General features: G+C 53.4%; 10 protein-coding genes across 10 annotated transcripts; 5 read left to right on the forward strand and 5 right to left on the reverse strand.

Annotated features, from left to right (window-relative positions):
• Positions 1-810: 810 nt before the first annotated feature.
• K489DRAFT_393475 (uncharacterized protein) lies at positions 811-2929 on the forward strand (the record flags this gene model as incomplete). The annotated part of the gene is made up of 2 exons (XM_033606780.1): positions 811-1272; positions 1346-2929. Coding segments are annotated over exons 1-2 (1674 nt in total), but the record flags the coding sequence as incomplete, so codon positions are not given.
• A 510-nt stretch (positions 2930-3439) lies between these two features.
• Positions 3440-6940, reverse strand: K489DRAFT_172145 (TPR-like protein). The gene is made up of 2 exons (XM_033599384.1): positions 5420-6940; positions 3440-5368 (listed from the first exon to the last, which is right to left on the reverse strand). Exons 1-2 carry the CDS (start codon positions 6807-6809, stop codon positions 3738-3740), a joined length of 3021 nt encoding a protein of 1006 aa, XP_033461083.1. The 5' UTR covers positions 6810-6940; the 3' UTR covers positions 3440-3737.
• Positions 6941-8188: 1248 nt separating this feature from the next.
• On the reverse strand, positions 8189-9462 carry K489DRAFT_172162 (synaptobrevin-domain-containing protein). Its single transcript, XM_033599385.1, has 2 exons — positions 8475-9462; positions 8189-8376 (listed from the first exon to the last, which is right to left on the reverse strand). Exons 1-2 carry the CDS (start codon positions 9214-9216, stop codon positions 8354-8356), a joined length of 765 nt encoding a protein of 254 aa, XP_033461084.1. The 5' UTR covers positions 9217-9462; the 3' UTR covers positions 8189-8353.
• Positions 9463-9833: 371 nt separating this feature from the next.
• On the forward strand, positions 9834-10612 carry K489DRAFT_378439 (uncharacterized protein). The gene is made up of 2 exons (XM_033604405.1): positions 9834-10074; positions 10131-10612. Exons 1-2 carry the CDS (start codon positions 10009-10011, stop codon positions 10413-10415), a joined length of 351 nt encoding a protein of 116 aa, XP_033461085.1. The 5' UTR covers positions 9834-10008; the 3' UTR covers positions 10416-10612.
• A 502-nt stretch (positions 10613-11114) lies between these two features.
• K489DRAFT_387645 (uncharacterized protein) lies at positions 11115-12343 on the forward strand (the record flags this gene model as incomplete). The annotated part of the gene is made up of 2 exons (XM_033606343.1): positions 11115-11331; positions 11400-12343. The coding sequence occupies 2 exons, from the start codon at positions 11115-11117 to the stop codon at positions 12341-12343; spliced, it is 1161 nt and encodes a 386-aa protein (XP_033461086.1).
• Positions 12259-13349, reverse strand: K489DRAFT_172209 (NAD(P)-binding protein). Its single transcript, XM_033599386.1, has 2 exons — positions 13182-13349; positions 12259-13117 (listed from the first exon to the last, which is right to left on the reverse strand). Exons 1-2 carry the CDS (start codon positions 13238-13240, stop codon positions 12409-12411), a joined length of 768 nt encoding a protein of 255 aa, XP_033461087.1. The 5' UTR covers positions 13241-13349; the 3' UTR covers positions 12259-12408.
• Positions 13350-15475: 2126 nt separating this feature from the next.
• On the reverse strand, positions 15476-16643 carry K489DRAFT_172370 (uncharacterized protein). Its single transcript, XM_033599388.1, has one exon. It carries the CDS (start codon positions 16367-16369, stop codon positions 15677-15679), a length of 693 nt encoding a protein of 230 aa, XP_033461088.1. The 5' UTR covers positions 16370-16643; the 3' UTR covers positions 15476-15676.
• Positions 16568-18132, reverse strand: K489DRAFT_393481 (Aldo/keto reductase; the record flags this gene model as incomplete). Its single annotated transcript, XM_033606781.1, has 1 exon — positions 16568-18132. The coding sequence occupies one exon, from the start codon at positions 18130-18132 to the stop codon at positions 16918-16920; it is 1215 nt and encodes a 404-aa protein (XP_033461089.1). The 3' UTR covers positions 16568-16917.
• A 1094-nt stretch (positions 18133-19226) lies between these two features.
• On the forward strand, positions 19227-20106 carry K489DRAFT_316126 (thioredoxin; the record flags this gene model as incomplete). The annotated part of the gene is made up of 2 exons (XM_033601135.1): positions 19227-19988; positions 20038-20106. The coding sequence occupies 2 exons, from the start codon at positions 19227-19229 to the stop codon at positions 20104-20106; spliced, it is 831 nt and encodes a 276-aa protein (XP_033461090.1).
• Positions 20107-21510: 1404 nt separating this feature from the next.
• Positions 21511-23531, forward strand: K489DRAFT_378444 (imidazole glycerol phosphate synthase HisHF). Its single transcript, XM_033604406.1, has 2 exons — positions 21511-21886; positions 21978-23531. Exons 1-2 carry the CDS (start codon positions 21764-21766, stop codon positions 23496-23498), a joined length of 1644 nt encoding a protein of 547 aa, XP_033461091.1. The 5' UTR covers positions 21511-21763; the 3' UTR covers positions 23499-23531.
• Positions 23532-24216: the final 685 nt, after the last annotated feature.

Raw genomic sequence — 24216 nt, forward strand, 5'->3', positions numbered from 1 at the left:
TGACGGGATCGGGCGGTAGAGTCTTCGAAAGGTTACTGAAAGGGAATTCATGAGTGCTATAGAAGCTGTCACGATCTGTATGAATGATGGGGCTACAGTACTACTGTCCGCTGCACATGGGTTGATGCGGGCAAGGCTTGACTGGTGACGGTATTAATTGCTGGTAAATCCGAACAGATGATGTAATGACCTGCCTCGATCGTTCACCCTGGCAACCTTTGGATGAATACAAACACTATGGCTATGGTATATATCCTGCAAGAAACCACTCTGATAATACAATGAGTTGCAACAGACAACGAAAGTCAGATAGATCCGTTTGTTGAGTACCTACCATCGAAGGGACACTACTGGTGTCAATATCGCGACTCTGGCAGAGATCAATGGCGATGGTGAGTAGTAGTAGGAGTAGTAATATCGTGATTGTGATTATTAGTCAAATAGGTGGAGGGCGGGCTTGCTCCCAAGCTTGTGATGAGAGCTTCAGGGTCGGACTGTAGATCAGACGGATACATGGGCGATTGACGTCAGGCCGAGGCTTCGCTGATCCAACGATGCTGACCCGTTACGACGATACGGCACTTTCCACCAATCCGTGGGCAGTCATCATTGAAATCCATCACCATCTGCACTGCTTACAGCGATAATTTCGAATTTCGCCCTGGGCCGCCAGCCCTGGGCTTCGGGGTTCACTGAAAGCGCCTCATTTGGCAATGAAACATGTGCTGGCTCGAATACAGAACAGCACCGGGGCAATATATGGTTACCTAACCTACACTCCCAAGTACCCATCACTGTTGTTAGGCAGCCAGAAAAGTCACGTTCGGCTGAGACCTGTTTCCATACCTAAGGTGTCCACATATACTCTACTATAGGTACTGTATACCCGCCGTCGCTGGGCAAAACAAATCAATCACGAATGCAAGGGTGCTGGCTGCACATGCTGACTGGATCCGAGTCCTCCTGTGCACAGTACAGTACATCCAGCACAAACAAAGCGTGTCTCACACGTGCAGTGCTCACGAGGGTGGCCAACCGTACCACACAACTGATCTCTGACCGCCACCACGCATCCACCGTTCCGCCCATTCACATCCGCATCGGCCTCGAGTACAGTACAGTACAGTGCAGTATTTGCCCGATGGTGGTACGACCGATCCATAATCTCGCCGGTCACCAGCTATGACACTGCAGCCGGCCACCACCACCTGGGAACAGGCCCTGATTGGAGGTGGCTTCATCGTTGGTGATATCGCATACGCTTGGGGTTCGGTCAGTTCATCTCGCCAGCACTACTTTTCAAGCTTTCCCGTACAAAGCGCGCTGACCGGCTATGATGTTGCAGGGCTTATGGAATTTATTGACGAGCAAGGGCGAAGAACGACGCCTGCTTACCGCTCTGAAGAATGCCACCAGCTACGAGGAATGGTGGGACGCCGCGGTTGCGTTTGACGAGCTTCGCGAGCCCTACGACTGGCGCATGAATCCCATCGACAAATACTACGACCACCGCCACCTGGAAGAGAGGCGAACCGAGCTTGCCCGTCTGCGTCGAAATGGGAACCCGATTGCGCTTGCGAGTTATCTCCGCCATGGACTGATGCGCGATCTGTTCAACGTCACGAAATTGAAGTTGTATGACAGAACATATGCCTTTACTAAATCGAGTATTCAAGCCTACATCGCCGAATCGGTCGACGCCGTTCGCTACATCGCCGACTCTCCGACCGCGCCACACTCTGGGACTGGCCGCTTCACTGCGCAGGAGAAATTGGACTTGCTGCACGACTCGAAGGGCACCTATGGAAGTACCGCGCTGCTCCTCCAGGGAGGCTCCATCTTCGGCCTATGCCATCTCGGAGTCGTGAAGGCACTGCAAGAGCATCACATTCTTCCCCGGGTCATCGTGGGAACGGCTACCGGCGCGCTCATCGCGGCACTAGTCTGCATCCGCACGAGTGATGAACTGCCGCACTTCTTGCATGGCGATAGCATTGACCTCAGCGCATTCGCATCATCCGCTCAGAAGAAACGTGATAAGCTGGAAGCGGACCTTGCTGAATACAATGCCGATTCGTCGAAGACCCGGATCCATGGTTGGTTCGAGATTCTCCGACGTCGCGCTCACCGACTGTTCCAGCAAGGTTTCGTCCTCGATCCGGCAGTCCTCGAAGAAGCCATCCGTGCAAATGTGGGCGACATCACCTTCGTCGAGGCATACGAGCGAACCGGGCGAATACTGAACATTGAAATCTCCCCTCCGAATGAGGAAATTCCGAGTCTATTGAACTACCTCACTGCGCCAAACATGCTGATCCGCTCTGCAGCCATGGCATCACACATCACGAACATTGAGTCCTTCTCCGAGTTGTCGATCGAGTTTCTCTACAAAGAACGGGACGGTAAGATTCGGGCTCTGGAGATTGGTCCCCCTGGTAGTGGAGGAGAGCTGCGCCGTCCGCCTTCGGTCACAGCACGTCGCACACCCATCGCACGGCTGAAGCAGCAGTTCAACATCGACCACTTCATCGTCTCACAAGCTCGACCTTACGTTGCGCCCTTCGTCTCCCCGTCTCTACCGTACGAACGACGAAACAAGCCCGCCTTCACTCGGCTTGTCCGCTGGCCACTGGACCTCGCCCGCTTCGATCTGGCCTCCGCCCTTAAGCAGGGCCTGCTGATGACCGAGATCATGGGCTTCTTGCCCGACGGGCTCAAGCGCGTCTTGAACGACGAGACCATCCAAGGCGACTTCCTCAAGCTGGTCCCCGAAGTCCAAGTCTTCGACTGGTGGCGGCTGCTGAAGAACCCGTCCAAGGAAGAGGTCGATTTCTGGATCATGCGCGGCGAGCGGTCGGTGTGGCCGTCGCTCTGCGCGCTCAAGGTCCGATGTGCGATCGAGGTCGCCTTGGACCAGGCTTACGAGCGCGTGAGGAGACGGCGACCGGACGAGGACGGCGCGCTGTCCTTGGCGCAGGAGGGCAGAACGCCCGCGACGCCGGCCTTGCGGCTGAACGCGGGACCTCTGCAAGCTGACGACTTGTTCAACGAGGACGAGGGAAGGAGGCGGAAAGCGCCGAAATTGTTGACGGAAGGCCACGAGGAGATTGAGCTCGTGGCGAGGGAGGAGACTTTCGATTGATGTCCCTCTCGCCTCTAGCACCTCGATGAATCGCCATGGGCACCGATCGATCTGGTACGGGAACCATGAAGCCTCTACTCGAGTGCATGGAATTTCCATCCTGTCACAAGAGAAAGGGCGAAGTCTCGCGCAAGACAGAAAATCAATTCTTCTCGATCTATGGGCCGTCGATGATGCGTGCTCTTGCATTCAGCCATTCAGCAATGACCACGAGAAGTGAATAGCAGTGATCAATAGCCGTGCGGTCGCAGATGTTGCTTGTCTGGCACTATCTCGCTTGGGTCCGTTCAGGAAGAAGCTCGCGTTGTCTGATCGTCCGCCTGTGCGCACGATGTCCTTGAAGGCGCGGACAGCAGGCGAGGGACAGTGAGCATCAAAGTTGTACAGCCGACACAGTGGCAAGCAGCCGAGGCGGGCGCAAGAGGTTTCCCTGGTGCGGCTCTTCCAGCTATGGGCCTGTGATAATGTATAGCATAATATGATACCAATCGAATGGCAACCCAAACTCTATCGAGCCGATGGCCATCATGGTTCTCGGTTGCAGCCAATTTGAGCACAAAGTCTTTCGAGTTGCCCGGTCCTTTCGCGAAGTCGTTCACCGAGTAGATGATAGCGACCATGACCGGTTCCGCAGCGCGAGCACCGCCTGGCGTAGCCCTTTGCGAGGGATCGAAGGCGTCGGCTCCAAATGAGGGTCCGATGTAGTATTCTGGGTAGAAGCAGAGGTCGATTGCGGCCTGGTCTCACGTGCAGGCTCCGAAACCGAGGCGGTCACGTCGACCCGCACGGATGAGAGTGATGCTCTTATCTGAGTGACGCGCGCCTCTACTTTGGGCGTCCGTGACATGCTCTCATATCCCGCCAGGGCTCGCTGATACATCTCCTCCGCGGCCGTCTGCCTGCCCTGCTTCCTGTATAGATCGCCGAGGTTGTCCAATGTGTCGAGCGTCGATGTATGCTCCGGGCCCCAGACTTTCTCATACCCCTTGAGAGCACGTTGGTACATCTCCTCCGCCGCTGCCGTCTTGCCCAGATCAGCGTAGAGGTTGCCAAGGTTGATGACGGTGTAGAGAGTTGACGTGTGTTCTGGCCCGCATGCCTTTTCTTTGCCTCGGAGGGCCCGCTGATACATCTCTTCTGCCTCCGCGGTCTTCGCTGTGTTCCGATAGAGGATACCGAGGTTGTTCACCATCACGAGCGTCGAAGTATGATCCGGTCCAAATGCATTTTCATATCCTTGCAGGGCACGCTTGTACATGTCCTCCGCCGCTGCCATCTTGCCTTGATCCGCATATAGGAGTCCGAGGTTGTTAACCGTAGCAAGCGTCTGGGTATGTTCTGGTCCTAACGTATTCTCCTTGCCCTGCAATGCTCTTTGATACATCTCCTCTGCAGAGCCTGTCTTTCCCTGACCGGCGTACAAATTGCCAAGCTTGTTGACCGTTTGCAGTGTTGACAAGTGATCGGGTCCCAGATGTCTTTCCTTACCTAGTAGAGCTTGACGGTACAAGGTCTCAACTTCATCGGACTTCTCCCAGCCCGCAAGAAATGTCGCTATCTGGTCACAATCATCTGCGAGCTCGGTACTGACGGTGAGCGACTCCATTCTAGACCCAACCGTTTTCGCATGAGCGGCGAGTCGCAACTTAGTGTGTCGAGTCACGTCTTCCGGCAAGACTTGGATCATCTGAGCAACCAAGCTGACTGCAATAGCGAGCATTTCATTCCGTGCCACGGGGGTCGTAAGGTTATGCAGACACCAAGTGTGTACTACCGGATGGATGGAATGTGATCTGCTTGATGTCCCTCTATTGATCATAGAAAACCTCGCAAGAGTCCCGATGGAATTCGTGAGTGACAGCTTGGTCGCCCGGATGAAGGATGAGCTTTCGACGAGACCTAGTAGCTCACTGTTGGCTTGACTTGTAAGCACGAGTTCTGGCCAGACGTCGTCACGATGCAAGAACGCCCATAAATCAAGCAACTTCGCAGCAAGCATATCTGTGCTCTTAATCTGCTCGTATGACATTTTCCATATAGTAAGAACGCTCTCTCCGCCGTTCTCTTGTAGCAGGGATCGACTTTGGCTTTGCATCAGATCCTCCCAGGTGTTCTTGTAATATTCCATATAATCAGCGACAGTCGTCCCCGTCTCTCGAAGGTAAGCGCCGGCCTGAACCAATGCAAGGGGTAATCCGCCAAGCATATCAAGCAGTACATCAATGCCTATCTCAAGTTAGCAGTCTACCAATTCGGGTTGTGTCTGAAACCACTTGCCTTCCACTAGGCCGCCAGCACGGATCTCGAGCATTTCTTTCGCCAATTTTCGGTCGACACTTTCTAGATTGAGGCTTGCTTGCGGCCGCTGAAGTGAAGACAACCGCGTCGTTATTAGCACACTTCCATGGTCTGCATGAGGAAGGTAATCGCGGTAGTTATAAGCTTGTGGATCTTTAGCATTCTGCTGCCATTCGCGGTCAACGTTGTCGATGACGATCAACCATCCAGTGTTAGCGCGTTGTGCCAGCCATCGCAAGAGGTTGCTACGTAACTGCGAGTCATCTATCTGTGTGTCTGCCCTGTGGACCGAGAGTGGATCGTTATGCTTGGGTAGTCGCAAAGCCGATTGCGCCATCGATCGCTCAAGTGCATCTTTTGAGGATCCGTCAAACCAGAATATGGCACCAAACCGCAGTTTATTCGTTCTTGCGAACTCGGCACATAGTTGTGTCTTGCCTGTGCCTCCCATTCCAAACACCACAAAGACTTGTTGTCTCTCGTTGCGAGCCTCAGATGCGAAGAAAGCTGTCAGATGCTGCATATCCGCTTCGCGCTTTACGAAATGATCAGTGGTCGGGATCTCTGCAAGATTAAACTCTATGCGGTAGTCATCGTGGGATTCGTTTTGGATCAAGGCCTCTCGACTCGAAACCTTCTCCATAAGTCGTTTTCGAGTCTTTTCATCGCCATCTCCGTACCGTATATTCATACTGACGTCCAAGATACCGAGGAGGCAGTACGAGAGATCCTCTTCACGCGTTGTGTTTCTGCTTTGCATCCACTTCAATTTGTCTTTCGTGTTTAGGTCTCGAGCGTTGTCGTAATCTTGCAGGACCGCCTCCGCAATGCCTGTGATACCACTTATGCGATACATCAGCGAGGGGCCTGTATCCATTGTTATACCACTACGGCCTTGGCCGGCATGTCCCTTGTGTCCGACTACTTGCCAATTTTTGGACAAGAAAATTACCACGCTCGGCGCAAGTAGCTCTTGTAATGTCCATCCTCGCCGAAACCATACGCTATGCTCGAAGGCAGTGATATCAATTGAAGTTGGGACGTCCTCAAGATAAGCGAGGCATACTTCCGCCTCGCGATACCATCGAAACATGGAATTGATTGCCTCTGAAAGCTCCCGATCGCTCTGCTGCTTGATACAGCACGTATCGATCCATAACCACTTGACAAGTGGCAGCTGTTTTTTGACGTAGTCCACAAAACCTACCACCTTAAGATATCCTACTTGACTTGTTTTTTTCCTTCGATGGATATCCTCCCACATAGCCTCCGTACCCGCAAGCCATCGGTGCGATGCAATTGCGTAACTTGGCGGTTTGATCCCGAAGAACTCGGTGAACGTGAATGTATCAACATTGAGAAGACGCATTTGCTACTGCAGGCTGCAATTTTGGATCAGAGTGACAGGATTTGAGTAGCTTTTCGGGCCCCTAAAGACCATCAAACTTATCGTTGTATGCATGTCAAGCATATTTCGACACCAAATTGAACGATGTGGTGGATTCATGCATCAAGGCGCGTCAGCCCCGCAGCCGACGACCACAAGAGTGTATGGACTCTACCGATTCAAGTATGCAAACGCGATGACTCGGAAACCAAGACAATCATAATTTGAAGATGAAAGAGACTCATTATAGAAGGCGAACGAAGGGTCGAGAGTAGTAGATATTTTGGGACATCAGAGGTAATAATTTGCATGTCGGGATAGGACCATCAATATCCGAATCTGGCTATCATTCCACCGAACTGTGGTCGTGCAATGGCCTGTATGGATGTTCCGCCGCAAGTACTGAGTGAGGAGTCTGCATTGAATGTTGATTGACTGGGCGTCTGGGGCGTCACAATTTTGCTACGTAGATTTAAATCAAAGCTCAGCACGTTTCGTTCATCTCCCAGGACGGTCGCCGAACGTCTATGCAAGAGCAGTCACCTTGTACTCATGTGGGCTACAGCGCTTTGTCTGCCTCAAATGTGATCGAGGTTGAACATATACATATATTGAGATACGCCTGAGATGAATAACCCTCCCTAAGCTATGCAAGTGCACATTGTCGAAAAGATGTGGCTCCAGGATTCTCCGCTGGAAAACCTATAAACTTGCAGCGGAGCCAGATATGGTGTTCTAGTTCACGCAGCCAACATAGGTAATAAGGCCTCCTGGTATCCCTGTCCTGAACGATGAGCTAACTCGCGTTTCCCTTATGCTTAAGAGCCAACAAGACGGCGAGCATGACAGGAATTTCCCTCCAGAGTATGCCAACGAGATCCTCAAGCAGTGTCTGGTCGCCCAAAAACGATGCAAGACCATTGAAATAGTGCCCAAATATGGCCCTTGAAACGAGGAGAGGATTGAGAGGCATGTCCACTTACGAGCACTCCACCAGCAAATATTCCACGAGTGACTCCCTGTCGAGCTTAAGAGATTGCAGAGCCAGAGATAACAGCGAGTTGCGGTTCTGTGGAGGCAATATTGTCATTTATTTGCTCGATACGGTGGAACGGTGGTCGTTTGGGTCAAACAGAGTGAACTCGCTTCGAGGTTTTGTGAGAAGCAAGCACTCGTTTGGAGGAGTCCGTTCGTAGTGAATGGGTGCCGCTGTAAGCTTGGACATATGGTCAAGACCAGTGAGTCCACCAATTGTCCAAATGACTCTTGGGTGTAGCGCAAATGTAAACGGATGCAACAGCCGCTCCAAAACATCAATCGATGATGCGAACAGAATCCTTAACATGCTTGAGGTGAAGGAAAGTATGTGACGTTACCCATACAGGGTCTGGGTAGCTCGGTGCGGGTCTGTTCTCGTGACACGACCACCTCATCGATAGAAAGAGGGCAGGCAAATTCCGCTTTGAGTGGTTATGTAGGAAATGGCATGGGAATGGAGTCGTTGTGGCCACAAAGGACTTTGAGCATCATGCTATGCAGCGCGACCACGCTGAGATGAATCATTAGTGAAAATTCCGTTTAACATCCAGTCGCCTTTTCTCGATAATGCCCAAGAGAGAAGCGCAACGCGCGATTGAGACAACTTACTTGGCAATCCGCATCCAAAGCCCACAAGTAGATAGATCAAGAAGACGATGACGACGGCCAAGAGCACCATCAAGCGCACGTTCTTCCACCACATCTTTCTCCGCAGCCCACGACTTCGCACACGGAATTCCGTCGCGCTCCCGCCCAGCCGATCCGTCTTGTCAACCAGGAGGTCGATCCGCTCGCCGCGCTCCAGCACACGCTCGATGTTCTCAGTCATGATCCCTCGCACGCTATCCAGCTCGGCCTGTACTGATGCGAAAGCATCTCCACCTTCGGCGAGGTCTCCACCCTGTGCGGTACCAGAGGCGAACTCCTGCATCAACCTCTTGAGCTGGACGTTGAAAGCGGCGGCCCCGTAGGCAGGCAAGGAGGCGAAATCGGTCCGTTCCGGGTCGTAGTCCTTGAGGAAACGCTGCTTGGTCGCGAGGAGGTAGGTGAAGGGAACACGTTTGCCGAGAGGGCGTTTGGCGACGACGAGGTAGGTCAATCCCGCAGCACTGAGATGTGCTGGATCACGCGAGGAGGGCGCGGCGTCTGCAACATAGTGTACCAGATCGTCATTGTGCTCGTAGGTCAATTTCTGCGCCGCGGTGTGGGTGATTTTAGGCAACACTAGGGCGGCGAGCTTGGTGGCAACGGTACCTGCTGCAGCCGACGTTGTATGTTCTGCAAGGATGGTGTCTTTGTAGGCGATTGCGGAATAGAGCAGAGGCGTAGCGGGCGTGGAGCCGGAGGCCATGTTGAGCAAAGGCAGCAGTGTATGCTAGGACGACGTCGAAGATAGGATGCAGTCACGGTGTCTTCTGACGTCGATCTTTGGATTCTTTGTGATTACTGCGAACGATCTTGGAGGGACAATGGCAGCAGTGGAAGAAGATGTGTTCTGTGTGATTCGCAAAGAATGCATGTAAGCAAGAGAGGCTCTCTGCTGGACGACCTCCGGCTTCAAACTGCACTATGACGATGTCCTCCCGTCGCACGTGATCGCAACGACTCCTAGCTACTCCAACGCTGGGGACTGTGGTGGAAACACTCCTTCTTGAACGGCAAGCACTTCCACCATCAGGGTCAGTGTAGCCGTTTCCCCGCTGTGGGAATCACACATCGTCCCCGTTGATGTGAGGAAATGAATCCAAGGAGCGTCCAGGTCATGGCGATGCTCCACTTTGTGCGACGAGTAAACTTCTGAAGCAACGCTATCGAGTCGTGAAGAGAGCTATTGGAGTACTGGAATGATGCACCGCCCAGCCAGGCAGCCGGCTCGGCGCATTGGTGGTCCTACTCCGCTTCAGACCTCTCAATGGTACAGTACAGTATTTGAGATCCAGAGCAACTCCAACATTCCATGTAGTTTTAGCACTATATACGATCGTGATCTTTTGCGCTCAAGCCTCTCATCAAGACGTACCACGCCCGGAGCTCTCGCTCTCGTTTCGCCTTTGGGCGATATCGTATCATTGCAAGCCGTCGCCTTGTCCCAGCTTTCGCCCGCAGCGGGATCGCGCACCCCTACTCCACACCCACACGCAGGATGGGCAGACTTTCTGTTCTTCCGGCGTCGTTCGAGGCCATCGAGACCTGGGTTGCGCGCGCATTCGTACGTTGTAACAGCGATCCGCACGGGACGGGTGCAATGACTGAACGCGACCATAGCTTCTATTTGCGATCTTGACCTTGGGGCCGTGGTTGCTCGTCTTCGCTTACGACTTCCTGCTCTACTTCATTCGATATGCTCTCTGGGAGCTGCCTGTGATCGGCGGCAAAGCTCGTGGCCACCGCAAACCGGAGCCGGCCAAGCTCGTTGAACACGCGACCGGGCACAAGAAGGTACCCAGCTTTGCAAGATCTGCTGGCGACGATGCATCCGCCACGAAAACAGGGGCACAGGTTGGTGCCGCGCAGGACTCAAGGGCCAGAAACTCAACGACTACCACATGACTGTGCATCAGGCCTCAAATTCCGTTTCATGGATGGAGGAGTTGGGTTCTGTGGCCACACATCGGCCTTGCAATAATCTTGTTGAAGCCTGTATCGTAAAGCCACGTTGATTCCTTTCAATCTTTCGTGAAAGGAAGTGCATGACGTTGAATTCTCCGCCGCCTCAATTTACATATTTCATATTCCAATGCTTGAACGCTGATGTTCTACGTGATGGAGGCCCGCCGAAGCCAAATGCTCCGAAAATGCGAATGGATTTAGAGCGGTCTTGACATGCGTGGAAACTTTGGGCACGCTCAAACGATTCCCCTCTGTACAACGGCGGAGACGTCACTTCGTAATGAGAACGTCGCGACAGAGAGCTGCGCCGTCGCTTCCTTCTCAATGTCGCTACAAACTGGTTTGCTCAAAGCGGCCCATGATCAGCTCGGCCCGAATGATATAGCTTTATCGGAGCTACTGGCCGCCTGTCAATCATAGGGCGTAGATAGTAGATAACAAATATTGACAGTGAACATCATTTTGGATTCTATCTATCGATTGGATTGGATTGGATGACAAGCCTGGTCAATTTCGAAAACAACCCAAAGTGTGCTCGACACTTTCCTGTTGCCGTGAGCATCCGCTATCTCCCGCCCGAAGGTTGTATCGGATAGAGGGCGAAACGCAGAGACGCACAACATGGAAACCAAGATGGCCATGGCGGTGGTCGTATGTCTATTGATCGTAATTGTAGTTTGGCAGAGATATCATCAGCGATCCACCAAGCCGGGAGTGGTCGAGTGTCTCGACGCAAAAGTAGAGAAAGACATTCAAGACCCATATTCAAACATCCGGCCGCTCGATCATTTCGACTGGGCGAACACTCCCGTCCCACAAAATGCGCCATTGAAACCGAAATACCACCTCACCATGGGTAAGCAAGACGTTCAATTTTCCCCCATTAAGTTTGGTACGAACGATGCTGATCTCGGAGGGAAAAAGGCTTGGAAGCCGGCGAACTGTCGGATTTGGTAGCGTTCGACCGCACGTATGCAACGGGCATCCAGACACGACGAGAGACCATAGAGCAGAATCCTCAAACCGCTCTGCAATGCACCGACACGGCTGCCCCGGCCGCTTTTGAGTTGTACGAATGGATGTTCGGCACATATCTACCGAGGCGTTTTCCAAGCATGTTTGCAATTCACCCCGAGCCAGGACGAGCTGGAGGTCAATGTCTAATCAACGCAGTCACGGGCGAGTCTGTAGCTCTGAAGGCTCCGGAGTCACCTCGGGAAGCTCTACAGACCCTGGGCGGGCAGGTCGACGCCGACTTCATCATCATGCTTCCTTCGTCCCGGGCGGAGGATGGCGGTCCCATCTATCACTTGCAAGGGTTTGTCAATCCGTGCCCGGCGGGCTTCAACCTCTACGAAAGACTTGGTCTCCCGCTTTCAGGCGTGCACGCTCCCGTACCTGGCTACACGTCCAAATTGGAAAGGTCGATGGACAGGACGTTCGCTCGTCTGGAGCTGGGGAGATTGGTCCGGCGGAGGAATTGGAGCATCGCCACGAACGACGTCTTGTTCCAACTGGGAGGGACACACATCTTTCGAAGCCAGGACGACCTGGAACGGGAGAAGAACGGCGAGCCGATCTCGGAGGAGTTGAAGGCGACGATTGGAGCTCAGCGGGCGGAGGTTCGAGTTGAGGATTGCTGTCTGCGATCGGAACGGCAGTCCCTGTTTCGACTGCCCAAGACGGGCGCTATCATTTTCTCATTCAAGACTTATTTGTATACACTGGCAGACATCAAAGCTAGCGGGCAAGCGGAAGCTTTGGCAGACGCCATTGAAGGGCTCGGTCAGGGGAATGTGCCTGAATTTCGATACTACAAGCGCGAGGTGGTATGGGGACCAAAAGTGCTCGAGTATCTGCGGAGTTAGATAACAGTCAAGGATCGAGATCGGGCTCATCCATTCTTCTACTGGAACGACCGTTCGAATCCCTCTTATTTCAGTCCGCCTGCGATCAATAAGCTCTGTCCCGTCATGTAACCAGTCTTGACCAGCATCGTCACGGCATTGGCGATCTCCTGTGTCGAACCCGAACGGCCGACGGGGATGTTCTTCGGATCGCCGACGGTGCCTTTGAGAGATTCCTCGTCCTTGATCATCCCCGTGCCCGTGATCATGGCCGGCGCCACATCGTTGCAGGTGATGCCATCTTTCGCGAGCTTAGCGGAGAGGTTCTTGCTCAACCCTTGCATCCCCGCCTTGCTGGCAGCGTAGTGGCAGCCGTTGATGGAGGTGCCGCCGGCGGCGATGCTGGATATGTACACGATGCGGCCCCAATGCTGCGCTTGCATATGCGGCACGGCCAGCTTGGAGAGGACGAAGTTGGCGCGGAGATTGACGCGGATCGTGTAGTCGAATTCGTCAACATCGATGTCGAGAATGTTCGGAATGGCCTTGCCGTGACCAGCGTTTGCGATCAGGATGTCGGGGCCTGCCTGGCCGTGCTGTTGCTGAAGTTCGTCGAAAAGGCGATGAAGGTCCTCGTCGGAGGCCATGTTCACCTGGTGCGCGGTGATCTTGCGGCCATTGGCGGCCGGTTCCAGCTCTTGGATGAGCTGATCGAGCGACGCTTTGTTCGACGAATACGTCAGTGCCAGTGCGGCGCCTTCTGCAAGAAGATCGCGAGCGCAGGCGGCACCGATGCTATCGCATGTTGTTAGTAAAACGAGACTGGCGATGAAGCGGCGGTGGATGTCTGAGTACAGACCCTCCTGAAGCACCTGTGATCAGGGCCAGTCTGCCCTCAATTCGATTGTCCACAGGCATGTTGCGTTGAAGTTGCCCCGCCAATTATTATGTTATCTACGCCCAGAGCACGGCAGATCAAATGTCGATATTCGAGGAAATATTACAGAACAGCCTGGCTCAATCTCCAATGATTGATGAAGCTGTCTCCATGACTTCTACAAATACCTAATCAAGACATGCTAGCAATGTACTATGCTGTAGCTCTCGGAGCTTGTGTCCCGCCTATTCGACTTTGACAATTCTGAAAGCATCCTCGCATGTGAGCTTCAATTACCTACCTGGGTATTTGTAGGACGAAAGCCTGCGAGGTTGCAACAGATCCACTCACATATTTCAGAGTTATTTTGACGAGCAGACTACCAGATTGCCAACGTTCATGCAGATGCAACGACAGGGAAGGAGATGTCCTTCCTTCGCGAGTGCTTTCTATCGACAAGTTATCCAGGACTGCTTATCAAAAAGCGCACTCCCATCAATGCGTGCCCATTTTGTTTGCTCAACACAGCTACCGACACGCTGCACGGCCTGGTCATTTTTCCAACCTGTATTCATCGTGGTCGTCATCGCAACCAATCCGCGTCATCATGGTAAGCGTGCTCGGGCTTGACGATCTCGAGAGGAGAGTTCCCAAAAAGATCCGCTTCCGGAGAGCACAAGATCTGCCGGGTGGTGCTAGACCGTACCAAAAACATCCGAGACAGATTGCACGCAGCTGAGCGAACCAGCCACTCGACGTGTCCAGTCTCAACACTTTCGGCCAGGACGTGAGGGCAGAAGCCCGTCCTAGCTGGCGGCTGGAGAGGAACTTGTCATTGAGCTGGGCTGAACGTGCACGGTTGGTGGCATTCCAAATGGATGAGTGATGACGAACGACGTGATGGTTAAGCTCCAAGGCTGTTAGGATGCACCAATCTGTATGATGTTGCGACCAGCCCTGGACAATGCGCGAGGTAGGTTTGTGCGATAGGCGTGCATCTACATTGTGATATTATCTGAGCGGGACACGGTAGATGTGCATCATGGCACAATTCGCGGGTGGTCTGAGCACAAGAATTGACACAGGTAGCTGATCGTTGATCGTTGACCGTTGATGATAGTTCATAACAATGACTGCCAAACACGTGCGGCACGTCTGACCGATTGATTGATGATGATGATGATGAGTCGGGAAAGGGATGACGATGATGACGAGAACGATCATCTCTCATCACGTGACGGGTCGCAACCAGCTGTATCCTATGCCTACCTCCTGATAATAATGACGCAGGCTAAGTGTATGGCCGCCGGAAGTGTGGTGACAGGCGAATGCCCAATCCGAGCCAAATCGGCGTGGCTCTTCAAGAAAGAACCTTGGGAATGAAGGGGAGAAAGCATGGCATTGCCTCTGCGGAGAGAGGACCATCGAGTGCGCACCTGCAAGCAATGGACAGGGTGGGCCAACTCCGTCACCGCGCAGTGCACTTTTCCGTGGTACCGTGCTATACTCAGTGTACTGTAGACTGTAGGCCAAAAAGAGTCGGGAACTTGGCCAATGCGAAGAGCCGGGAGCTGTGGTGACCGCAGCACAGTACTGTAGTAGTATTATTATTGGGTTGTACGGAACGTACTGGACTGGACTTGCACTGGACTTTCTAAGGGTTTATTTCACTTGTCGTCACGACAGCTTCCAAGGTTGCTCGCCCGCCCTCATTCCACCTTTCCACCACAACCACCTGGGCGATGTTCCTCTTCCTCCTCCTCGCTTCGCCCGGGAAATAATCACGCTCCCAACACCTCCAGGGCTGCCGCTGTTGGCCATCGCATCATCAATGGGCGGTCAGGCCTCCTCCCGCCTCCCTCACTCTCCCCATCCTCTCCCTCTCTCTCTCTCTCCCTCTCCCTCTCGCTCTCTCCTCGATGCTTGCGCGCGCGCGAGAGCTTCCTCCTCTCCTCTCGGCTGCAGGGGTCGCGGCCTATGCGGATCCCGTAGATTCCTCGTCCTGCGCATGGCATAATCACCCAACAGCGTCGGTGCATCCTCGTCATTCGCATTACGTCGAACGGGAGAGCCATGCTGGGCTTCCACGTTCTGCGCTCAATGTGCGTGCGCGCGTCCCTGGACGAGAGCTCTCTCTCTCCTCGCGCGCTCCCCGTCCCTCACTCTCTCTCTCCCTCTCGCCCTCTCTCTAACTTGAGACGCTCTCTCTCCCCTTCACTCTATAGATATACATTACAGTAGCCGCTCGTCTCACAACTGCTTCATTGTCATCCTTGTGACGCGTATCTCAATCTGCCACTTCGACACACACTCACTCACTCACATCCGTACCATGTCTACCCGCAAGCGCAAGCAGGACGCTCCTGAGGAGCTCGTCGAACTCCCCGAAGACGACAGTGAAGAGGAAGAGGAGTGAGTCCCTCCCATAGTCGTCTCCACGAAGACAGGCCGCGCCTCTCGGCGCACGACCTGGAGCTTCATTTGGCGGTTGCACACCGTATGCGCCGATGCCTCGTGCCGGGTCTTTGAGCCAATGGCGCATGCGGGTCATTGTGTATCACATGGAATCCGTACTGACCAGCATTGCTCAGATACCAGAGCGATGGTGACGAGGATGACGTAGATGACGACGATGAGGAGGAGGAGGAAGAGGAAGAAGACGAGGCCGAGGCCGAGGGTGAGTCGATACCCATCTTCCCACCACCACAATGCTCGAGCGGATGATATCCCGACGCCCGTGCTACACGACTCGAACTGACGCGACTGAATATCACAGCTCCCAAAGCCAAGAAGCAGAAGACGTCAAAGCCCGCCGACGATGACGAGGGGGAGGAGGAAGAGGCCGACGAGGACGCGCCGGAGGAAGACGACGAAGAAGCGGACGAGGACGACGAGCCCACCAGCAAAGCCAGCGGCCCTGCCGCCGCGGCCAAGGCCAACAAGAAGGGTGTTGTGCCGAAGGAGGACGACCTGGCGGAAGTCGACGACGACGAAGAGGATGACGAGTAGCCACATGCGAAACCATATCGCTCGTTGAATACCATGCCATGAAAGTCTCTTATCCAGGAATCGGGGAAATTGACCAAATCCATCTTCTGATAAATGTGTACAATTCGGTCGTCGTGCTCTCTCCAAAGCTGGATATAGCTCTCCGGTGCTATGTCTGTCATTTCCCGGTGGCCTTAGCACCCACCTCACAACTACACATCGTACCTGTCCCGTTTATTGCACGACTCAGCGTCGACTGCAAGTTCGGCAGAGATGCATTGGCGGCCGCGATTTCCGCTTGGACTTCAATCTGGAAAGCTACAACATGAAGCGATGGGACAATGCAGCAATCAATCAATCACGACGTTCTAGATGGGCTTGGAACATGAACGGCCGCGGTTCGTGGGCTGCGCCCAGACCCGTTGTACATCTTCTCGAGCAAGAAGTTTCCTCGCTGTCCTGTATGCAGAACGCTAGATCCCTATAAAGCTTCAGATGCTGCTAGATCTTCTCTGATATCCCTTGGATCTGATCCTGACTGTTAAGCTGCATTTCCCAGAATGCAGACGGATTTTCTAATCTTGTGTCTTTCGGCACGGAAACGTAAATTCCAGAAGGCAGTGGAGCTAGCGTTGGACGGAATCATAAGGCAACGCAGGACATCTTCCACATCTGACGCCCCAGATCGTGCTTTGGCGATTCACTTTCAGCTGTCCGACTGTGTACCCCCTTACGCTTGATTTGCAGTCTCATCTGTCTCTCCTTCACTGACAACCTTCGCGCCTTTCGTAGGACTATCCCAAGCATAATCGAGCCACTCCTTGCCCAAGCGTTCCTGGACTTCGCTGGCCAGCTTCTGTACGACTTGACGACGAGTCAAGCTCGATTCAAGATCATTCGCAGTGCCGATGTTGCTTCCCGCATGGCCTTCCAAAATGCTATGCCAGACTTCCACGGTCTTGCGTAACTCAGCAGCTTTCGAGACCCCCATCACGCTGACTCCAAGGCGAGGCGATTTCTCCGACGTCGGCGTGGGCGTGGCCGCCACAGGCGTGGTACCCGCAGCAGGATCCCCACGGCTTCCCACCGGCGCGCCCCGGGCGAGCCATTCCTCCAGTGCCCAGCGGAGTGCGATGACCTCGAGCTGTTCGCCGTGGACATCGCAGAGGTCACTCGCGCGAGCCACAGCAGCTCGCAAGTCGTACGGGGCCGGGTGCCAATCGCCCAAGCTGCCCAAAGGGATTCCCTCCCGGCGCAGCAAGCCCATGCCGAGCGGGGATGCGTTCGGCACGACATCCACCTTCGCGGCCGCGAACGCCGCCAGAGTCTCGGCCGAGCCGAGCGCGCCGTTCTGCAGCGTGAAGTTGGCGTAGGACATGACCGCGTCCAAGGGCTCCCCTGTCTCGGCCAAGATACGGGTCGCGAGAGCAACCAGGACAGGCACCGGATAGCCGGAGATGCCGACGTACTTGACGATGCCTTCGGTGTCGCGCAATCGACGCAACTCGCGGACCGCTGCCACGACAGAATCGCTCGATACGAACTCTACATCGTGGCAGTAGACGACGTCCAGGTATGTCGTCCGTAAGCGCACCAGGCTGCGGCGGACGCTCGCGGCGATGGAAGCCGGACGATAATCGAAGTGGTCCGAAGAAATGCGACCACATTTCGTGAGGAGAAAGTACTCTTCTCGTCTGACGTTAGCGTGGACCCAGGGAGTATCCAGGGAAGCCCCAAGAATCTCCTCTGATGGACCATAGTATGGAGATGTGTCGAAAGCACGGATCTTGTATTCCAAGGCTTGCTGGACGAGCCCGGTCGGGTCGAGTTCGTAAGGATCTGGGTTGTATTGATAATTGAATGTTGCAGTTCCGAAAATGAGAGGAGGCAGGAGATCCGAGAGTGGGACTTTGCTCTTTTTGGAGGCTGGAGTGAGCGCAGCCATGCTGCTCTTTGCAATTTCCAACATTGTGACAAATCGAAGTGCAGCGTGGTAAGGTCACGAGGCTGTTGTGATTTGTAGTCGGATACGAATGGTCGAGGTTTAATGACTGCTTTGTCGATCACTTCTCCTGGAGCTGTCAGAAATAATGCCTGCCGGGAGTAGTATCTGGGTACATGGAGCTCGGAGAGCAATCCGACGGTCGTAAACGTTTACAACTGCACAGCAACTGCGGGGATGGACTGGTTTTTTGATGGGCTCTGATGAGGAGAGGGTGCGATATCGTCTCATGGAAATCCCATATAATTCTTCTGGGCCATCATTCTCTTGTATGTTCCCGAGTACAACGGACTGAGCGACACAAAGAGGCCTCGTCAATCGCCCAAAATGTAAAAAGTGCTAGTCGTCATAACCGCGATTGAACCCCGCGTGCCAGTAGGTCGGTCCACGCGACGGACCGAATGGTAAAGATCGCATCGCATCGAGAGAGAGTCCAGAGCGCGCCGCTTCGCCAACCGCCTAAATTCGTCTCGTGTTCTGGGAGAAGTCGGACATCGGCAGCTTTCGGGATTGCCAGTATGATGTACTTTGACCTCGTCCGTCCGTGTGCAGTCTCGATACCATAGGCTAAATTCCACGCGCCCAAGTGAAGCGAGATCAAAGATGCCGGAAGAGGGCGTAGCGGATGCCATCTGATCTATTCAGCTTTTTCGACACGAGGCTGAAATCATGGATCAAACCATTTGTCTGCGGCGGGAGCGCTCTGGACTCACGACAATTGAAACATTTAGTCATCGCGACTGATGACGAAATTCGGCCACTGACATTGCGAAAGGTGGGGTGAAAGCGGCGTTTGCTCACAAATCTTTGCGAGGGTCTGCCACGCGAGTTTGTTATCTGATTATCTTCTGCAACAAAAATCACTTGACCGTTCGGGCAGACTCCCTCTCAAGACTCCCTACGTTTGGACACATTGTCAATACCGCGCGCCAAATCTACCATTCCCACCCTTGCTTCCACTCATCACTCCGCCAAAGCATTGCGAACGGCGCTGCCGCACACTTCAGCGACCCGTGACATCTTCACCTTCCGTCAAAATGGCACCGCAATGTGCAGTGAAGCCGATTGCCTCCACGGCCGAGTTCAAGCAACACATTTCAGAACTTCCGGCCGATTGTCTAGCCGTCATCTACTTCCATGCCTCTTGGGCAGAGCCTTGCAAAGTGATGTCCAAAAAACTTGACGAATTAGCCCAGGAGTTCACGATTACCGACCCGCCACAGATCACCTTTCTAGCACTCGAAGCCGAGGATCTCTATGAGACCAGTGAAGAGTACCGGATTACACAGGTTCCTTCTGTGATATTGCAGCGAGACAGCAACATACTGGAGATCGTAAAGGGTACTGATGCGACCAAAGTGGGTGATGCAGTTCATAAACAACTGGGACAATCAGCGCCCGGAACTGTAAATCGAACGGGTCTGCCACCGGCTCAACAGCTTACTCGCCCGCCTGCTCCACCAGCTGGGGCTCCGGCAGCGTCCAACAGCGATGCCAAAGAGAACGGATCGTCTGCGGTTGAGGACACGAAGGAGAGGTCAAAGGAGGAGTTGGACGCACATCTCAAACAGCTGGTCAGCGCAGCGCCTGTCATGCTTTTCATGAAGGGCACTCCAAGCGCGCCGCAATGTGGATTTAGTCGCAAAACGGTAGCGATCCTGCGAGAGAACGGCATCAAGTACGGCTTTTTCAACATCCTGGCCGACGATGAAGTCCGACAAGGCCTGAAGGAATTCAGCGAGTGGCCGACTTTTCCCCAGGTCTACGTTGATGGAGAATTTGTCGGTGGCTTGGACATTGTAAGTTCGAAGTCAGACGAAAGCAGAATCTTTACTAACAGCATTGTAGCTGAAGGAGGAATTTGAGAACGATCCGGAGTTCCTCAAGGACTATTCCGTGAACAAGGTTGCCGCATGATTATGACAAGCAACCTGCACCTCCGACTCGATGGGTTCTTGTTCACGATGGCGAGCATGAAAGCTGTATCAAGAATGCCAGTCTGCCTTTCGACGCCCCTTCACAGTAGTGAATATGATGCTTGCACAGATCGCATTGACAGTGTCAACTCGCACGGGCAGAGCTGCAGGTACGGTGTTCTGATTGCTATGCGAACTATCCTTTCGACCTGCAGAACTACTTCAAAGGAATATCTCTGCGACGACTTCGAATATATCAGAAATTCGGTGCTAAAAGAGCGACGCAGTCGATGCGCGCGCGCCTGACTTTACACGCAGCTGCACGGAGGCGTTGGCGTTATAGGAAACTTGTGATAGGAAACTTGTGGCAGAAGACGTACATACTAACAACGCAACTTTTGTCTTGCACAAGATCGAAGCTCATGTGTAATGTGGTTACATACCACGAATTCTACCTGGGGTCTACAGGCATTTCCGACATAACCCCAACCCTAACACCGTTGAGTTCAGAAGTGAGGTCACTTCCCAGCATATTGCACTCGACAACAACATTGGAACACAGGCAAGCAATCTCCGCAATGCAGGAAAAGCTAGGCACGGCTCAGTCCTCGCCAGGTACATACCATGGCCGATCTGGTTCCGTGCCTTTTTACAGTACCATGTCCTTACTCGTGATTTCCATTTCGTGATTGTTCGACGTGCGCCGAGGGACAAAGGAGGGTCTGGAATTGCGTCGATGGCGTGATCATAACGGCTGCAAAAAAATGCCTGCGACATTGCGACTAATCCTCGGGCTGACCCCCTTCTCCATGTTTCATCACAATATCGGTTCCAGAAAACCGTGCACTGTCCCCGGTGTTCAGGGCCCGTGGGCGCCGAATATCGCAGTGGCGATGGGAGGTCCAGCACACGGACTTGTCGGATAAGTCGCCGTTCTGTCAGATTCCCTAGCTCCCAAGGTTGTTCTCACGGACTTGCAACGGCGACGAGAGGGTTGCCTGCAAGGGACGTTGCCGTTTGGATAAAGGGACTGTGCATAAAACGGTGCATCAGCATAGTTCTAATGTATAGTTGAACAAGGTTGGTCCTGGATCAAGACAGCCCATTCAGAACAGTGATGCCCATCCTCGGTCCTACATGCAAGTAGTGACCATTGCGTGCACACACTGTACTGTACTGTACTCTTCTCCTCGACGTCGAAAGTTGGCGCTGCGCATGGAGGCTGTGAATTGTGGGAATCCATCTCATGGATACAGCACCGTATGGGCGCGCGCCTCCGATGTTACGATGGTTGCCCGCCCGGAGTGGACGAAAAGTGCTCTAGGGCTGTTGAATTACCTAAGCATTCGAGACTCCACCTGCATTATTATTGCGCTTCAGGGCAGCTCAAAGGTGGGACAATGACCTGCGAACGAAATATAGTGTAAAAAAGAGTCATCAGTCGCCGAGCAAGCGATCGGATAAGAATTTCGATATATGCAGGCACAAACTCAGGCACGTTCGTGAATGTAAACTCCCGAGCATAACTCTTGCAAGAACATAGACGAATCTCTATCACCAAGTCCATTGAGTCATCGTCGGCAGCACGGTTGCGAAATTGTGCTTCTGCAATCCGACTCGAACTTTATCGTCAGAGAAAAGACGCCTATCCGTTGAGCATGCCGGTCGTGCACCTCCTGGACTATGCCGCGGGCAACATTCGTTCGCTCGTGAATGCAATTGAGAAGCTCGGTTGGCAGGTGGAATGGGTGAAGACACCGGCAGACGTTCACAAGGCAGAGGTATTCCAATCATCCGGCGGCAACGACGATGGCCAAGGATTGTCGAGCCGACCTACCGATGTGCATTGCTGATTCGCGACTGTTCCTGTAGAAACTAATCTTACCCGGCGTTGGTCATTTCGGGCACTGCTTGACACAATTCGCCAATGCCGGCTACGTCGAGCCGGTGCGAGAGCACATCAAATCAGGCAAGCCATTCATGGGCATCTGTGTCGGACTCCAAGCTCTTTTCGAGGGATCTTCGGAGAACCCTGCTGTCCCTGGTCTGGGGATCGCCCGTGGTCGCTTAGAGAGATTTGACAACTCCAACAAGAGTGTCCCTCACATCGGATGGAACTCGGCAAATACTCGCAAGGATGGTTCGCAAGATGTGAGCATTTACGGCATGCGACCTGACAGCAAATACTATTACGTTCACTCATACGCAGTCCCATATAAGAAGGGCGAGTTAGAGAAGGATGGATGGACAGTAGCAACAGCGCGTTACGGTGATGAAGAATTCGTCGGAGCAATCGCACGAGACAACATCCTCGCCACTCAGTTCCATCCAGAAAAGAGTGGAGCTGCAGGGCAACGGGTTCTTAAGGCGTTCCTCGAAGGCAATCGTCACGCAACGATCAAGGACCTGACAGAGTTTTCGACTCAGGAGGGTCTCACTCGCCGGGTCATTGCATGCCTTGATGTGCGGACGAACGATCAGGGGGATCTTGTAGTCACCAAAGGCGATCAGTACGACGTGCGCGAGAAGTCGGGCAATGCTGTACGCAATCTTGGTAAACCGGTACAGAAGGCGCAACAGTATTACGAACAGGGCGCAGACGAGGTCACGTTCCTAAACATCACCTCCTTTCGGGAAACGCCCTTGCGCGATTTGCCGATGCTGGAAGTCCTCAGACAAGCATCTGCAACGGTCTTTGTGCCGCTCACGATTGGAGGAGGCATCCGAGATACCCACGATCCTGAAACCGGGAAAACCGTGCCAGCGCTGGAAGTTGCCACACTTTACTTTCAATCGGGCGCCGACAAAGTCTCAATCGGCTCTGATGCTGTCACTGCCGCGGAGCAGTACTTCTCATCTGGCCGGACTCTGACAGGCAAGACTGCTATCGAGTCTATAAGTCAAGCTTACGGTGCGCAAGCCGTAGTGGTATCGATCGACCCAAAGCGGGTATACGTGGAGTCGGCAGAGGCCACCCCCCATCACACTGTTGCGACCTCGTACCCTGGTCCACAGGGCGAAAAGTATTGTTGGTATGCCTGCACGGTCAAAGGCGGACGCGAAACACGCGATTTGGACGTCATACAGCTCGCCACCGCTGTCGAAGCCATGGGCGCGGGCGAGTTACTCCTGAACTGTATCGACAAGGATGGAACCAACTCGGGCTTCGACCTCGAGTTGATCAGAAGCGTCAAGGCGGCCGTTAAAATACCCGTGATCGCTTCGAGCGGAGCTGGAAATGCGGCTCATTTCGCCGAGGTCTTCCAAAACACCAACGTTGATGCCGCGTTGGGTGCGGGTATGTTCCATCGTGGAGAGTGGACCGTCAAACAAGTCAAGGAAGAGCTACAGAAGACTGGTCTGTTGGTCAGGAGGTTTGAGGAAGACATTTAGGATAGAGTTTATAGATTCGAACGGCCTGTGGACGTTAAGCCTCCGTGCATATCCATCATCAAGCATTTGTCGTTGTGTAGACCGAGGCACATCTCGTGGAGTTGTGATACGCGGGCTGTGAGACATGTGAGTCGAAAGATTCTATGGACAAGACCCAGCATTCGCGTTCCGCATTGATATGATACCGAAGTATAATCGTTCAGATGAAACTTTAGCCGCTCTACAGTTCATCATTTCGGAGCGATTTTACACCGTAGACCAGAAAAGTGTAAAGACGATAGAGAGGGTCATCTAGCGTGTCAGAACCGTGCACCGACATCGATTTCCAGCAGCATGCAATATATCAATTTCCCAAAATTGTCGCGTCACTACACGTTGCGCGATGGAAGGAAATTCAATGGAGGAGAGAGATTCATGGGTCGAAAGGGCCAAGGGAACTTGAATCCTGCTCCACGTGCATATATGAATCCCTTCCCTGTGCAGAATCGTTCTGTCTTGACTTGCTGGGTACAGGGAATTCATCTGGTACATGCATGTGAGGTTGACGAGTATCCTTGACTTGGTAGGGATGCCAAAACTTTGAATGGCGATGGAGGGTCAGTACAGGTGTGACAGGGTACAGTACCAAGGCATGTACAGTACTGTGCTGAACCGAGACATGCTGCAGGGTGAAATGCTGTGTGATCGGCGAGATTCTGCGTGCGCTCAGCCGCCTAAG

The sequence above is a fragment of the Dissoconium aciculare genome (assembly GCF_010015565.1).
Source record: "Dissoconium aciculare CBS 342.82 unplaced genomic scaffold K489scaffold_4, whole genome shotgun sequence".
Classification (NCBI taxonomy): domain Eukaryota; kingdom Fungi; phylum Ascomycota; class Dothideomycetes; order Mycosphaerellales; family Dissoconiaceae; genus Dissoconium; species Dissoconium aciculare.

Coding starts and splice junctions, on each gene's coding strand:
- K489DRAFT_172162 (XM_033599385.1), bottom strand. CDS start 9,216: ATGGCCTCCGGCTCCACGCCCGCTACGCCTCTGCTCTATTCCGCAATC. Junction 8,377..8,474: donor CTTTGGATGCGGATTGCCAA/GTAAGTTGTCTC, acceptor GATTCATCTCAG/CGTGGTCGCGCTGCATAGCA.
- K489DRAFT_378444 (XM_033604406.1), top strand. CDS start 21,764: ATGCCGGTCGTGCACCTCCTGGACTATGCCGCGGGCAACATTCGTTCG. Junction 21,887..21,977: donor CAGACGTTCACAAGGCAGAG/GTATTCCAATCA, acceptor CTGTTCCTGTAG/AAACTAATCTTACCCGGCGT.
- K489DRAFT_172209 (XM_033599386.1), bottom strand. CDS start 13,240: ATGCCTGTGGACAATCGAATTGAGGGCAGACTGGCCCTGATCACAGGT. Junction 13,118..13,181: donor ATCACAGGTGCTTCAGGAGG/GTCTGTACTCAG, acceptor AACATGCGATAG/CATCGGTGCCGCCTGCGCTC.
- K489DRAFT_172370 (XM_033599388.1), bottom strand. CDS start 16,369: ATGACAGACATAGCACCGGAGAGCTATATCCAGCTTTGGAGAGAGCAC.
- K489DRAFT_378439 (XM_033604405.1), top strand. CDS start 10,009: ATGGGCAGACTTTCTGTTCTTCCGGCGTCGTTCGAGGCCATCGAGACC. Junction 10,075..10,130: donor CCTGGGTTGCGCGCGCATTC/GTACGTTGTAAC, acceptor ACGCGACCATAG/CTTCTATTTGCGATCTTGAC.
- K489DRAFT_172145 (XM_033599384.1), bottom strand. CDS start 6,809: ATGCGTCTTCTCAATGTTGATACATTCACGTTCACCGAGTTCTTCGGG. Junction 5,369..5,419: donor TGCTGGCGGCCTAGTGGAAG/GCAAGTGGTTTC, acceptor AACTTGAGATAG/GCATTGATGTACTGCTTGAT.